This window comes from Peromyscus maniculatus, chromosome 3, assembly GCF_049852395.1.
Source record: "Peromyscus maniculatus bairdii isolate BWxNUB_F1_BW_parent chromosome 3, HU_Pman_BW_mat_3.1, whole genome shotgun sequence".
NCBI lineage: Eukaryota > Metazoa > Chordata > Mammalia > Rodentia > Cricetidae > Peromyscus > Peromyscus maniculatus.
In genome coordinates, this window is record NC_134854.1 from 138854171 (window position 1) to 138869870 (window position 15700).

The following is a 15700-nucleotide window of genomic DNA, read 5'->3' on the forward strand; positions in this document are numbered from 1 at the left end:
ATCCCATCCTGGCCCTGTGGGACAATGGACAAGAAACCATGTAAGATGGCTAACCATCAATATCTTCAGAGACAAGGGGAGACGTCATCAGAATTGAAATAGTCATGCTGGGCATGGAAGCTCTTCCTGTACTGGGAAGCTGAAGCATGGGGTTATAAGCTTAAGGACTGGGGAGGGACTGGGCTTAATGAGACCTTGTCTCACACGAATGAGATGGAGCTGCTTGTGCCAGCTCTTCCAAAAGTAAGCGAAACCCAAGAGGTTATAGAAAAATGGTTTTTATACACGGCTACCTGACACTAACTAAATCCTCAAACCTTGGTCCCTTCTTGCATCTGGTCACTCCTTGCATTCTATTATGTTTCAGATACAGACATGTTCCATCTCAAGACTGGGGTGTTACGACACAGTAGAGACCTGTAGCTGGCCTGATAGAAATGAAGACAGTCTGAAGACACACATGTGCTCCCAGTCTGGTTATTAAAACAGTGGAGCCCAAGAAATAAGAATTGCCCAAGGAATCTCATGCTGGGAGAAGGGAAAGGTATTAACTGGAGAGCGAATATGCCTCTCAGAAAGATTTCACATAGTTCTAATAACTTTTCAGACCACATAGCAGGGTTTCACTGAAGCCTAGAAGATGATGGAGAGCAGAGGGTAGGACCACATTTTGACCAGGAATGCTTAGATGCATATGTCCCTGCCCTCCATTTAAAGTAATTAGAGTTTCATAATTTCATATACGCATATAATGTGCTTTGATCAAATGCACATCGTAGGGGTGGTTGTCTGTGCCTCACCCCTGAAGCACCACCCATAGTAGGCAGCAGGTAACTGCTAGGTACCTGCCCCTGCCCAGGGCGTGGCCAAGACGGGGATCCCTTAAGACCTGAGATGCATGCTTGCTCACTCTCTCTTGGCTACCTTGTGATCCTGGATGCTGGATGCTGGGCTGCAGACCAAGTCAGAGTTTTCCTGAGAACCACGTTGGACTGCGCCTCACCTCTCCTGGATCCCGTAACTGATCCCTTTGCTTGCTGTAAGTTTACCCAAAATAAACTTCTTTTGACTATCAGATAAACTACATGGAATTGCCTCATTAATTTCTGTTATAGCACATCTCATCTCTCCCCTCCAGTTTCTCCCTATACCTCCACCACTATTCCCTCCTAATTTCATGTTGTTGTCTTCTTCCTCTTCTCCTCCTTTTCTTCTCCTCCTCCCCCTCCTCCCCCTGCTCCTGCTCCTCCTCCTCTTCTTCTCCTTCTCCTCGTCCTCCTCCTCTTCCTCTTTTTAAATTTTCTTTTTATTTTATTTTACAATGTAATTTAATTCTACATATCAGCCACAGATTCCCTTGTTCTTCCCCCTCTCCCTCTTTTAAAGCACAGGATCCACCGAGATCTGCCAGTGTGTATTTAAGTGTAGCGCCACCTACTGTAGCATGGGCATCCTTGCAGGGGGCAAAACCTTTAAGAAAGCTGACTCTGCCTCCCAGAAACCATCAAGTGACAAAGCTCCTCAGCTAAGACTGGGACTTCGTGACCATCTCCCTCCTTCACACTGGGGTTATTTTTTATTTGATCTTGCTCAGGTTTTGTGCATGCTTTCACAACCACTGTGTGTTCCTATAAGCAAGTGCACTGTTGTGTATGTTAAATACCACTGTGTGTGTATTTGTGTGTTCGAGTCCATGGATGCACATTTAAGCTATGTAAGAAAGCAGCGAGAGAGGCCTCTTCAAAGCAGGAAGGAAGGCAGGATTCACTAGAAGCCAATACTGCTGAAGCTTTGGATTTGAGCTTTTCTCCTCCAGAATCACAAGAACATCAATTTCTAGTGTTTAGTAGAAAGTCTGATATTTTAGTACTGCAAGATATATGGCATTTTTGCACATCTAATATATACAACTGGCCCATTAATGTTCCAAATATTAATTCCATTACTCAATATCTTTTGGCCTCTGGGCACTTGGGCACAAGCACACACACACACACACACACACACACACACACACACACACACACAAATAAATACATAAATAAGTAAATTTTTTAAAGTACCAGAAAATGGTAAAAAACAAAACAAAACAGAATTTCTAATATTTTAATCCTGTTGCATCAGTCCAAGACTTACTTATACACCACTGTATTACACATCATAGGAACTTACATGCCAGACAATGTCTATTTACAGCCACTGATGTTACTTTTTAAAAGTTTTATTTATTCGTCTCTCATACCATATATCCTGACTGCAGCTTCCTCTCTGGCCACTCTTCCCAGCTGTCCCTCCCACCTCCCCTCACCCCTAGATCCACCTCACCCCTAGATCACTCCTCTAATCCAGGCCTCTCAGGGACATCAAAGGAACATGGCACAAGATGCAATAAGACTAGGCACAAATCCTCGTATCAAGGCTGGGCAAGGCAACCCAGTGGGAGGGAAAGGATCCGTCCCAAAAGCAGGCAAAAGAGTCAGAGATACCCACACTGTCAGGAGTCCCCCCAAAACACCAAGTCAACAACCATAACATATATGCAGAGGACCTAGTGCAGTCCCATGCAGGCTCCATGATTGCTACTTCAGTCTCTGTGAGACTCTATGAGCCATACTTAGTTGATGCCTTGGGCCATGCTGTCCAGGTGTCCTCAACTCTTCTGGTTCCCACAATTCCTCCTCCCCCTCTTCTGTTGGGTATCTAGATCTCTGAGGGGAGGAACCCAGTGGAGATCTCCAACCTAGGCTCTCTCTCTGACTAATGTTTGTCTGAGGGTCTCTGCATCTGCTCCTATCAACTGCTGGAGGAAGCCTCTCTGATGATGACTGGACTAGGCATCGATCTGTGAGTATAGCAGAATATCATTAGGAATCATTTTATTTGTTTGTTTGTTTGTTTGTTTTGGCCAGTTGTGTTTGGTTCTACCCTAGGTCTCAGGGCTGTCCAGCCTCCAGTTCCTAGTCATCCAGGCAGTGTCAGGCATGGGTTCCCTCTCATGGCATGGGCTGCCTCAAATTGGACAGTCATTCGTTGGCCCTCCCACCCACAAGTTCTGAACCACCATTGCTCCAGTGCATCTTACACTGAAGGTCAAAGGTTATGTGACTGGGTTGGTGTCTCAGTGCCTGCACTGGAAGCCTTGACTGATTATGGAAGATGGCTGGTTCAGGCTCTGTATCCTCCATTAATAGGAGGCCTTGGTAGGGTCACCCTCATAAATTCCATGGATTTTCTATTGTATGAGGTCTCCACATCACCCCCTAAATGCCATGCAATTTCAGTCCTTTCTCCAGTCCTCTCTCCCTGCATCCTCCATGACATGATCCCTCCTATTCCCATTCCCACCTGCCCCCAATCCAACCACAAACCTATTCTACTTCCCCTTCCCAGGGAGATCCATTCCTCTCCCCCCTCCCCCCCCAGCCCTCCTTGTTACTTAGTCTCTGGGTCTGTGGATTGTAGCATAGTTATCACTTACTTAAGAGCTATTATCCACTTAGGAGTGAGTACATACCATGTTTGTCTTTCTGGGTCTGCGTTTACCTCACACAGGATAATTTTTTTCTAGTTCTCTCCATTTGCCAGCAAATTTCATGATGTAATTTTTTTTAGCTGCTAATCATCTGTTGTGTGAGGTAACACATTTTCTTTATCCACACTTCTGTCGAGGGATACACTGTTACTTAAAAAATGTTTCACACTTATTTGTGTATGGGGGGGCATGTGTAAAGAAGACAATTATGGGAGTCGGTTCTCTCCTTCCATTTTGTGGTTCTAAGGACAAAATTCAGGTGGTCAAATGTTGGGGTGAGCACATTTACCTAATGAGCCATCTTGTCAGTCCCCCAACACTTTGTATAAAATGTTTCAAAATGCAAATTTATCTATGGTATTTAAAACACTCCAACAAACCACAGCAACAACAAAACAGTTCTCTGCATCCCAGACTGGTCTCAAACTACCTATTTAGCCAAAAGTGACCTTGACCTTCCTGCCTGGGATTACAGTGCTGGGATTCTAGACACGCCGCACTTTTTACAGTTTGTGTGGTGCAGGGGAATGACCACTGCACCAACCCGTCACTATCTTGGCCCTCTAAGGATTTTCTAAGGTTAAAATTCAATGTATAGTGTAACTATTAACTCTGTGTCAAAGCAACTAGCCTTTACAATGTTATTCTGCTCTTAGAAACATTTATATAAATGAATTATCTTAGAAAAGATTTTATTACTCATTAAAGCAATTGCTGTTTTATGCTAATTTTGCCAGGCTTTTGACAATTTAGTATAACTTATCTTAAAAGTTAGTGCATTTAACACCATTTAATACTATATGTATCTGTGACTGGAAATGTATATCTGAGCTTGATATTATATGGGAGTCTGCAGAATTAAAGACATGTAGTGAAGGTAAAGTGACCCACATTCCCTTTTATACAGCAGGCTTGTCTGGATTTTCAACATGGAAAATAGAGAGTGGAATTCTTTTGACTTTTTTTTTGAGACAGGATTTCACATATACTGGGCTGGCCTCAAATTCCTCATGTAGCCATGGGTGACCTTGAGATTCTCTTCTCCTGCTTCCTTGAGATTACAGGTGTGCAGCCAGTACTTAAGACACTGCTCTTTTTAATTAGTTCCATTGAGAGAGAGAGAGAGAGAGAGAGAGAGAGAGAGAGAGAGAGAGAGAGAGAGAGAGAGAGAGAGAACCTGCCATTTGGCAGTCCTACCCATGTCTATTTGCCTTATTTTGGTTTTGTACATGAGGCCACCTGGAGATAAGAAATTTGTGTTTGTATCACTAGCACTTTTCCCTAATTTGTAACAGTCCTAAGGTTTAGTGCTATAGATTATGGATTTATCATCTTAGTAAGTCAAAGACTAAGTTTTGCTTCAAAAGTAGAAAGTAAATATGTAAAGGACTTCTGTGTAGTTCTGTGTAATGATGCTGTAGCTGCTGACTCCTTTATACGCTCACGTGTTCTACAAGCCTTCTACGATACAAAGCTTAGGACTCTTTACCAAGCTGGTGTTCTCTGAACTAGAACTGTTAGTAATAACAATACCCAGGTTTCTGTTCATGGGTTAATTCAAACTAGTTTTCTTTTTTGGTTTTTCGAGACAGGGTTTCTCTGTGTAGCTTTGCGCCTTTCCTGGAGCTCACTTGGTAGTCCAGGTTGGCCTCGAACTCAACAGAGATCCGCCTGGCTCTGCCTCCCAAGTGCTGGGATTAAAGGCATGCGCCACCACCGCCCAGCCAAACTAGCTTTCTTAAATATTTTTCTTGTTGTGTTTTATATGCTCCCTGTAAAACTGTGTAACTGCTGTCTGTTGATATTCTGTACAAGTACAACTTCTTTCTTTCAAAAGAACTCAACAGTATTTTTTTTTTTTTTTTTTTTTTTGGAGTTGTAGGAAATTACACACAGGACAGAACTGAATTTAACAATAGGCTCCAGGTAGACTTGGCCTGGCAGCCCTATCTGCATACCTCTGACATTTGAATACCTCTAGGTGCTTGAATTCGGCATTAATTCATTAGCATCTGTTACTGTTCCACATGTGACCGGACAGACTAACCAAGGTGGGTCTCAAACTACGTGACGATTATCACTGATGTCTTCAGAGTAAAGTGTTTGGGAATGGTGGTCACACTGGGCCTGGAAGCACTTATGTGTACTTCTGGCACTTGGACGGCTTAAGCAGGAGGATGAATTTAAGGCTGACCTGGGCTTCACACCGAGACCCTCTGAGCACCAACGGAGAGGGAGTCAGTGGTGCAGTCCTTCCAGATGTTATGAAGGCAGCCCCACTGCACGGGTACCTCAGGCTCCTAAACTCCGTTCCTATTTCTACCCTGCTTCTGCCCTTTGTTTCAGGCCAAGCCATTCTTAACTCCACGCCTTCCTCACTGGACAGAAAACATTTTGGGCACACTTAAACCACCACAGAAAACAGAAACAAAACCTCTGGAGCTTTTATTTTCCCAATAAAGTATGAGGTTAAGGAGTCTGGTGGCGCTTGGTATGCGGCTCAGTGATAAAGCACTCCCCTAACATGCCCTGGGCCACTGGGTCAGAGGAAGATGTCTGCAGCAGGACCAGAACTGTGCTGGCAGACACCGGACCCTGGACACTCAGCAGAACACAGGGGTTGAGCAGCACACGTTTTTACACAATGAATCTATATTCTCGGAGGTGATACCTACTAAACTCACACTAATTTCTATTAGTCTATTTCCTTATTAATTTTACAGTTGTGATCTTTCAATTTTATTAGTTTCTAAAAAGAAATACGAGATACACTGGTTACCAAAGAAGACTCATATAAATCACTGTCTTTGATGCCCACCAGCTTCAGGGGTTTCAGAACACCTGCAAAACAAACTACAGTAAGCATAGGTAGATCTACTGGAGTGTCAGCTACCAAAACTAATAGAAAGGCCTTACTGTTGCAGGAACCCCACAGTTGGCAAAAATCAGAGTAGACAAGTCACAGAACGTAAGAAAATGGTGTGAATTTCCCCCACAGAAGCTACCTCAGACACAAACCTCTGACAGATGCTCAACAGGCCCCATGGCTGTGCTCCTGCCACAGTGACTTGCCTCTAACAGGATGTCAAGGATCAAGTCTTCTGTAAAAGATGACTGCAATAGCCTTCCACTTCCAAGACGTTTTGGCTATCCTCTTGGATGTAACTACTGTCCCCAGGTCACATGCCATGGCTGTCCATTCACACCCATGGGGGCAGGAGGCAGGTGAAATTCAGATCTGAGGAAATCGAAATGAGCACAACAAGTCTCCTAAAAGCTTTGATTTGTTTTCTAATTTCCTGAAACAATTTCTCAAAAGAAAAAGAGAAGATAGTAGTATGCAAAAATATCTCATTCTTTATTTTTAAGGATAATTGCCATTAATACAGGAAGAACTGAGATTATAAAAATCAGAAAAACATTAGCATTCAATGAACAAAAATTTGAGCTCAAGGCTGATCAGGAATGTATGTTTGGCATTGTTCTGATGGAAGAAGGATGTATGCTAGTCTTCTTAAACAGCTGCTATAGAGTAAAAAAGTTAAATTCTAACAGGGCTACAGTACGCTGGCCAGTAACTTGTGGACAAATATCTGTTTCAGTCAGTCAGTGTTATTCAAAGTGCAGTCTATGACATCGTAGTTCTTCAGCCAGAAGCAAGCCGAGGCTTTCTTGGTAAAACACAATTTATTCATGCAGGCGCTGTGTGTAAGAGAACAAGGGAATGCCAAGAGGCCATTGGCATGATTTGATGTCAACCCAACCCATCAAGAAAGCAAGTGACAGCGCAATGACACCATCACAAATGGTCAGGGACAGGAGGTCTGTGGCTTCTCCTTCTGGAGTCTTCAGAATCTCTAGGAGTGCTGGCAAACAAAATAAAACAAACAAACAAAAACCAAAAGAAAAGCCACACGGGGACCTTTGAACCCCTCTAATCATACAGTAGAAGGGAAGAAACAAACATAAATGGTTGTCATTAAAGCCTTCCAACACTACAATCAACTATTATTTGTCCCCAAACAACACAATGACGTTTGGAGAAAAAGGGAGAGAACTGGAGATCATTATGTTAAGCAAAGGAAGCCAGACTCAAGAAAATAACTGAATACATTTTCTCTTGCTTACAAAATCTAGGATAAACATTTTCAGTGAAAAGGGAGCTGCCTGGGAGGAAGAAAATCAGAAGGGGGAGGAGAGGGTAACAAGGGCGGATACGATCAAAGCACATCATGTAGCTACATCATACACACTGAAGAAAATGAAACTCATGACTTCATACAATATACACTAACACAAAAGAAAAAATCTATGAACTTGAATGCATTTTATGTCAAATACTGAGTCAACACTTATACTAATGGTTAATAAACTACAAAACATTAAAAAAAAACAAAAACCAAAATATAGTCTGTCCCAGAACTTAAAAACTCATTCCTTTTTCTTTAATGATTTTGTCTACAGAAATTCCTAAAAACAGTAATCATTAGCATACTTGTAAATCATGAAAACATGATGTTTTTTATCAAAACATAGGGAAGAAATTTCAACTGAGGTCAAGGATATTATATTCTCACCAAACATATTTTTCAGTTCTTTGTGCTCCATGTCACATAGCTTTATGTGTTTGTTTTTTTTTTTTTAAAAGAAACGAGGGCAGCTGGACTCAGAGCTTCAGCCCAATGCTCTGAAATGCCTCAAGTCTCCATGCTAGGGAAGGACCTGGTATCTACGTGCTCTACTATAAAGCATCCTCATTCGTAAGAGAGAGCGCACCTGCCTCCATCTTTCACTTTTTCTTTTTAAAAAGACCTGAAGCGGCACCCTTTACCTGGCGGCGCCCAGCCACTGCCTTCCTTCCTTTACCAGCTTTCCAGGACACTGGGTGAGTTTTCGCCCTGGCATTTTTGCCCCTTTTGTGTGGCGGCTTCTTTTCTTTGTGCACCTTCATGTGCTGCCTCAGATGAGAGCTCTGGCTAAAACACTTGTCACACTCCTCACACTGGTAGGGCTTCTCTCCGGTGTGGGTTCTCTGGTGCTGAATGAGGTGGGAGCTCTGGCTGAAGCACCTGCCACACTCATCACAGCAGTAGGGCTTCTCTCCCGTGTGGATCCTCTGGTGCTGAATGAGATTTGAGCTCTGTTTGAACCTTTCTCCACACTCATCACACTTATAGGGCTTTTCCCCAGTGTGGATCCGCCGATGCTGAATGAGGTTGGAACTCTGAAAGAAACTTTTCCCACAATCAGCACATTTATGGGATTTCTTCCCTGTGTGGATCTTCTGGTGCTGAAAAAGAGTGGAGCTCTGACTGAAACTCTTAGAACATCTAGTGCATTTGTAAGGCTTCTCATCCACGTTTCTTCTCCGTCTACTCAAGCCTGAGTCGAATCGAATGGTCATCCCCCATTTCTGTGGCTGGCGAGATGTCTTACGCTTGTTCTCATAGGCTTTGCCTTGGCCTGAGCTTCGAGAAATAGCCCCTTTAGGCTTTCCTAACCTCATGATGAATAGCCAGATGTATCGTCAAGAGATTCTGCTGTCTTCGCGAACTAAGCTCTCATATCCTAGAGGAACACAACTCAAAATTTTCTGCATGTAGAAAAAAAGAAAAAGAAAAATACAGATCAACTCAACCTTAACACCTCTTCAATCTATCAAATTGCATCCACATTTAAATCAAAGCACACCTAATACAAATAAAACAAAAGGAATTTTAGGAGACAAATACTTGTCAGATAACTATAACTCCACAAGTTAAACTTAATAAATATCATCATCAATTTGCAGTTTTACTGTGTTGGGACAGGCAAAAGAAAGGATGAAGAAAAACATGAATGTGTTAGGGAGCAGTAACAGAAAGTATATTGAAGGACTAGAAAGTACAAACAAGATAAAGTCTCAATGGGAAAAAAAAAAAAAACTAACTCCAAAAGACCATAAAACTTCCTGCCATAGAGTACTTCGTTTCAGTGTTGACTGCTAAATTTCTCATTTAATGGCAGCCACCTAAGACGTTCAAATTCAAAAGAAATGACATACACTACTCTCCCACAGATTCCTACTTATTGTTATTTGTTTGGCTACTTCTGTCGATGATAACCTAGCACACTGTGTTAAAGATGGAAACTCCTCTGTAAAAAGACTTGAAAGTAAGTACTAGGTGAGGAAAATCTCAAGAAAGGCTTCGCTCTTCTTTTCTTAGACTGCACTGAGCCAAGAAAGAAGGCAAGACTCTCAGTGTTAAGTTAACTTTATTTGCATACACGTAAGGGTGTCTGGTGGGAGGAGCTGGGGTTGCAAAGCAAAGCCTTTATGGTGTCTTGGCTTAGAAAGCCTACTTGCAAGTCAGTAATTAATTGTCCTGAGTTTCCTTGCATACAAGCATATGAAGTAAGTAAATAAAAACACAAATGACATTTTTTTCTGTTTTCTTTTTTTCTCTTCATTTTGTTGTATAATAACTCTCTAAACGTTAAGAGTGTGCAGGACTTTTTCTGGGTGTTTAATAATTTTATCTCCTGTAGTTGCAGTAACAGAAGGAGCTGCAAATAACACAAAGTGAGACAATCACAGCCGGTTAACTGTCTCAGTCATGTACAGAGCACCCGTTGCACAGGAGACACTGTGTGCGGTACACGCTACTCAACAGCTATAATGGAATTCACACATTTTAAGCACATCTTTTTACATACTGAGGAAGTCACAAATGATTGGAAAAGGATGGATTATGAAATCTACCTTATGATTATGAAGTAATCATAATTACAGGTAGCCTGTATGTGCGATCTTATTTTTAAGGGTTTTTGTACAGCTTTATGCCGTCATCTCCGTTTGTGGGTTTGTAAACACAGGCACAAAGCTAGTTTGCACACCCATCCCAACCCAGGAGCCGCCTCCGAGGCCTGTTGGCTCACTGGCAGAACTAGGGGTCCATCGGCCCCTCCTCCAACACCAAGTCTGGTGTTCTGAATTACCCAGGAGAGAGGCTCCGTAAAGCTGGGTGATGGAGCCCGGGTGCCGGGAACCTGTCTAGCCGGTATGCACCTGCTTCCTCACCCATCTGTGAGCGCAACAAAGCCCACCGGCTCCCTGGAAGTCGCTCACAATGGCCCGGGGCCGCCTAAGCATCCCTACAAGGGAGTCTTTCTCCGCGGCAAGCGGAGGCGTCCTGGCCGAGGCCGACCCCAGGCCCGGGCCGCTCGCTCGGCTCCGAGCCCCGCACAGCCCCACCCGACACCCGCCCAGGCCGACCCACAGCCCGGCTGCACTCACCGCGCAGGCCGCCACGGTGCTCGCCTCGCGCCTCGCCCGCCGGAAGTGCAGGCTGTTAGTGGAGCTGCCGGCCGCTCTAGGAAGAGGCGGAGAGACACTCTATGGTCCCCCGGCCTGCACCCCCCCCCCCCCCCCCCCCCCGAGTGCTGCGGATTCTTCCGGTGCTTCTTTTGTATTCCTCTCCCACCACTCGGAAGGCCGAGTCCCGGACCGCATGACCTGTTACCTGCTCTCTTTGTAGTCCGATCGACCTACACAGAAACTGGCATTTGTTAGATTTTTTTTTTCAAGCCAGCCTGCCTAACTTGTAAATTGGATTCTTAACACTGAGTATCTAGTATTGAGAAATAACATCAGCCTGAGGTATTATAGTCATGTTTTTCATGGGTCGCTTTCTATCACCAAAAGGCCCCGTGAATGGGAATTTCTAGAAGGCATTGTCTGCAGAGGCTGACTGATTAAAACTGCAGTGGTGAAGAGAGATGGGGATAATGCAGGTCCAGAGCATAGTTACTGTTTATCATGGGCTGCGTTTAGCCCTTTACACATCCATTCCTTGCCCAGCTCTGTGGAAGTACGTGGAACATCCTGACAGATAAAATGCCTTTGGAATGTGTTACACAAACTTCCATTCTCCAATCAAAAGGCTAAGGACGCTATCCGAAAACATCTACAGCTGAGGTTTCTCCACGGGGCTGTAACCCTTCTCTGATGTTTCCACAAATGTATTTCCTTTCACGAAACTAGTTGCAGGTTGGCACGTAGAATTTGGGTGATCTCAATCAGTGTTCCCTGGGCCATGGTCCCTCCTGTTTGACTCCTGGCCACTTCTTCCTCTTGTTGCTGACTACCAAAGTCTACCAATCAAAAGCCCCCTTTGGTTCATAACATTGGTAAATGTTATTTATGCCTTTGAAGTGAGAGCCGTGGTTTTGCCTCGGCCACTCCTATTAGTAGGAAACAAATACATTGTTTACTGGACAGGAACCTCAACTTGGAGAGGAAGTTTGTTCACCTTCACACTGTGAGAGAACAGCGTGGTTTGGAAGGCCCTTGTTTACCTCCTCCCCTGAGAAGTCCTTCCAATCTAAAGACTTCAGATTCATCACCTGTGCTTCAGACTCCCTCACTGGCGACCTCAGGCTGATCTTGAAAGGACCAGTGTGGGCTCAGGACCAAGTTCTCAGCAAAAAGGAGATTTATTTGCCCTGGAGAGGCAAAGGATGGGGGATAAGAGACAAAGAGGACAAGGGAGAAGGGGAAGGGGACAAGAGAAGGGGGAAGAAGTATTTGTCCCTGAGGGGAACAAAGGACTACCTCTGGATAAAGAGGAGACAGATGTGGCCCACAGGAAAATGGCAGCTTATAACGCTAAAGGGGAAAGCCCCATGTTAGGATGGGGTGTTTAATTTTGATTGGACATGTTAATTGGATGAGCCAAAGGGGGCTTTTGATTGCTGGACTTCAATACCTTGATAGCTGGACCTTGCTAGTCAGCCTCAGGAGGTGGAAGTGGCCAAATACGAAGGGACACTAGCCCACTGGAGCATGTGGCTCTGGCAGACTTTGCCCTTCTCCCCATCCCCTCTGCCTTGCTAAAATCCATTCGATTACATTCCTGAAGCTAGCCACCAAGGTCTGTTCCTTTATTTGGCCAATTCTTCCTCTTGTTGCTGACTACCAAAGTCTACCAATCAAAAGCCCCCTTTGGTTCACCAAATTAACATGCCCAATTAAAATTAAACACCTCATCCTTACACAGGCTTCCCTTTTACCTTTATAAACCTCCATGTGCCATGCCTGTCTCCTCACTATCCAGAGATAGTCCTTTGTCCCTCTGGGACAAACACCTCTCCCCGGTTTTTGGCCCTTCCCTTCTCCCCCAACCCCTGTCTCCCTTACCACCCCATCCTAGCCCATTCTAACCCAGACCTCCCCTCCTTCTCCTCTTAAAATCACACCTGCAAGGTCATTTACTGCTGTTTTCTGCCTGAGTCAGGAAGCAACCACTTTTTTCCTTCCCTGCTTAATAAAGGATCTCTCTGTGAAAACAGGTGTTTGGGTATGGTTTGAGCCTAATCCAGGGTCTGGGAGGCAGTCCCTGTTAGAATTCCTAGCCACTCCCCCAGCTACATGACCGCAAGAACACTGTCCAGTAGCCAGGCAAGGTGCTTAGTCATCCCAGGGCCTTATGGATGTACTATGTAATCCGTGTGCTGTGTGATCACATAATCTATGTGCATGCGTGGAATAGCTACGTAAGTCCATATGTGCATGTGCAGGGGGAACCTATAAAAGTGGGTTCTACCTATTCCTTTCCTGTCTTCCTGCATGGTCTCCATAGGCCTACGCACAACACTTCTGTTTCCTTCTCTTAATAAACTCTTGTAGTGGGTTTCATTGTGCCTTGTGGCTTCTCTTGCATGATAAACAGCACTGCTTAATAAATAACATTGTGCAGCTTAATAAATAACAGAACCACTTCTGAATAGACCTTGGTGGCTAGCTTTAGGGATGTAATCTAATGGTCTTTTTAGCAAGGCAGAGGGAATGGGGGAGAAGGGCAAGGCTTGCCAGAACCATGTTTGCTGTGCTCAAGCTGGCTAGAGTACCTTCAGATCCCATGTCTGTAAATGCAAGTTACCACATTTACACACAGTTACCACACAGAAGCCACACCTTCCACTGCACCTGCTGGAGGGCCGGTCAGACAAGTGAACGTCAACAGTTACAGAGAGTTTGCAATGTTGCAGGTCCAGAGCCCAGTTATAACATTTTGGGGGGTATCTTCAGTCCCCTAAATAACCATTCCTCTGCCTACCTCTGACAGAGTAGCATCCTGTGACTAATAGATAAACTATTTGGGGATATGCTAATTTAACAAAACCATATTTTCAAAAACCCAAAAGTCCAAGAGTCTTCAGATGGCACTGAGGCCTGCCCCTGATGTTTCTCCACATTCCTGTAACCGCCCCCCCCAACATGTTTCCACCAATTTGTTTCAAAGTGCCTTGATTTATGACTTTCTTTGTTCTGTTACCAAAAACATCACGAAACTGCTCCCATGTTAGAACATGAGCTTTGGAGTAACCTTAAATCTGTTTTCCAGGTCATGGTCATTTGTATTTGTCTCCAGAATAGACTCTCTTGTCCCCTTTGAGGAGAGGGCTATTTTTTCATTAACAGATGCAACATCCCAGAACTCCAGGCTCATGCATCCAGTTGGTTAACTGCTTGGGTCCCCATTTGAATGTTGAGTGGTATGACAAATCTAACACGCCCATCCTCAATAGTCTTCAGCCATGCCACGGTTTCAGCTGCTCAAACCCAAATCCTCAATGTCATTGGTATTACTTCCCCCTCCCTGCTCTAAACTTACATACAACCCTCCTGTTACCATCCAGGGGGCTCAGTCGGATTCATTTTTCCTCACCAATTAAAGAATTAAAAGGCAGCAAAGAGATCTCAGACATAACAGGAAGCAACAAAAAAGGTTCAAAAAACCACTTTAGTGTGTGTGTGTGTGTGTGTGTGTGTGTGAGAGAGAGAGAGAGAGAGAGAGAGAGAGAGAGAGAGAGAGAGAGAGAGAGAGAGAGAGGAGGTATACAGAGAGAAAGACTCTCCTCAAGGCAGAAGGGGGGATTCAGAAACCAAAATCCATGTTCTTCATATACGGCTGGAGTTTTTAAGTGTTTTGAGTTGCCTGGGTTGGGTTCCTCTCTCCTCATACAAGTTGACACAAAGCTAGAGTCATTTGAGAAGAGGGACTCTCAGTTGAGAACCCCCCCCCCCCCCCCCCGCCGCCAAGATCTGCCTGTAGGCAAGTCTGTAGGACATTTTCTCAATTAATGGTTAATGTGGGTAGACCTAGCTCACCTGGGCAGGTGGCCCTGAGGTACATAAGGGCACAGGCTGAGAGAGTTGTAGGGAGGAAGCCAGCAAACAGCATGTCTCCATTAGTCCCTGTGTCTAGGTTCCTGCCCTGCCTGGGTTCCTGCTGTGACCTCCCTCCCCCTCCCCCATAATGGATGTTACCTGGAAGTGTAAGATTAAATAAAACCTTTCCTTCTCAAGTTGTTTTCTATTATAGTGTTTATCACAAAAATAGAAACTCTAAGACAGTCAGTTTAGACAGAGAAAGGGGAATTGATAGACCCATGGCTTTAAGTAAGCATGCTCAAGATTGGCTTTGAACATATCTGAAGTGTAGCTGGAAGGTTTCTCTGGTCCCACCCAGCCCCACGGTCCCATGTTTCTCTGTCCCACCTGGCCCTGCAGCCACTTATAAAATAATCATTCAGAGGTTTATATTTGTTATTTATTAAGTGGCACTGTTTACCATGCAAGAGAAGCCATGAGGCACAACAAAACCCACTCTAAGAGTTTATTAAGGGAAGGGAATAGAAAGGGTGTGCATAGGCCTATGGAATGACCGCACAGGAAGAAAGAGAAGGAATAGGTGGAACCCACTTTTATGGGTCTCACACACACACACACATATGCACATATGGGCTTACGTAGCTATGCCACGCATGTGTATAGATTACATTGTAGTGATATTTTCATTATACTGAATTGTGATTTTATTTGTATGCTAATAAATAAAGTTTTCCTGGAGATCAGAGGTCATTAGTGAGCCAGGAATAGAAGTCAGGTGGTGGTAGCCCACACCCTTAATCTGATCACATGGCAGGCAGAGTCTCTGTGTGGTTGAGGACACAGATAGGCGTGGTGACCCTTGAGTCTTTAATCCCAGCACCAACCATAGAGACCAGGAGGTCTGTATAGACAGGCAGTGATGAGGAAGTCATGTGGTTAGGCTTAGAGCCAATGAGAAGGCAGAACAGGAAAGCAGTAAAACACAAGAGACACAGGAAGATTGGCCAGTAGCT

General features: G+C 44.3%; 1 protein-coding gene across 2 annotated transcripts; it reads right to left on the reverse strand.

Annotated features, from left to right (window-relative positions):
• Positions 1-6866: 6866 nt before the first annotated feature.
• Znf22 (zinc finger protein 22) lies at positions 6867-10909 on the reverse strand. Of its 2 annotated transcripts, none has more exons than XM_006978541.4 (2): positions 10809-10909; positions 6867-9125 (listed from the first exon to the last, which is right to left on the reverse strand). In XM_006978541.4, the coding sequence occupies exon 2, from the start codon at positions 9036-9038 to the stop codon at positions 8322-8324; it is 717 nt and encodes a 238-aa protein (XP_006978603.1). In that variant the 5' UTR covers positions 9039-9125; positions 10809-10909; the 3' UTR covers positions 6867-8321. The 2 variants fall into 2 exon arrangements, with proteins under 2 accessions (XP_006978603.1, XP_042129858.1); XM_042273924.2 differs by lacking the exon at positions 10809-10909 and adding an exon at positions 10275-10294.
• Positions 10910-15700: the final 4791 nt, after the last annotated feature.

Bases quoted from the DNA above. Each gene is read 5' to 3' on its own strand.
- Znf22 (XM_006978541.4), bottom strand. From the start codon at position 9,038: ATGAGGTTAGGAAAGCCTAAAGGGGCTATTTCTCGAAGCTCAGGCCAA.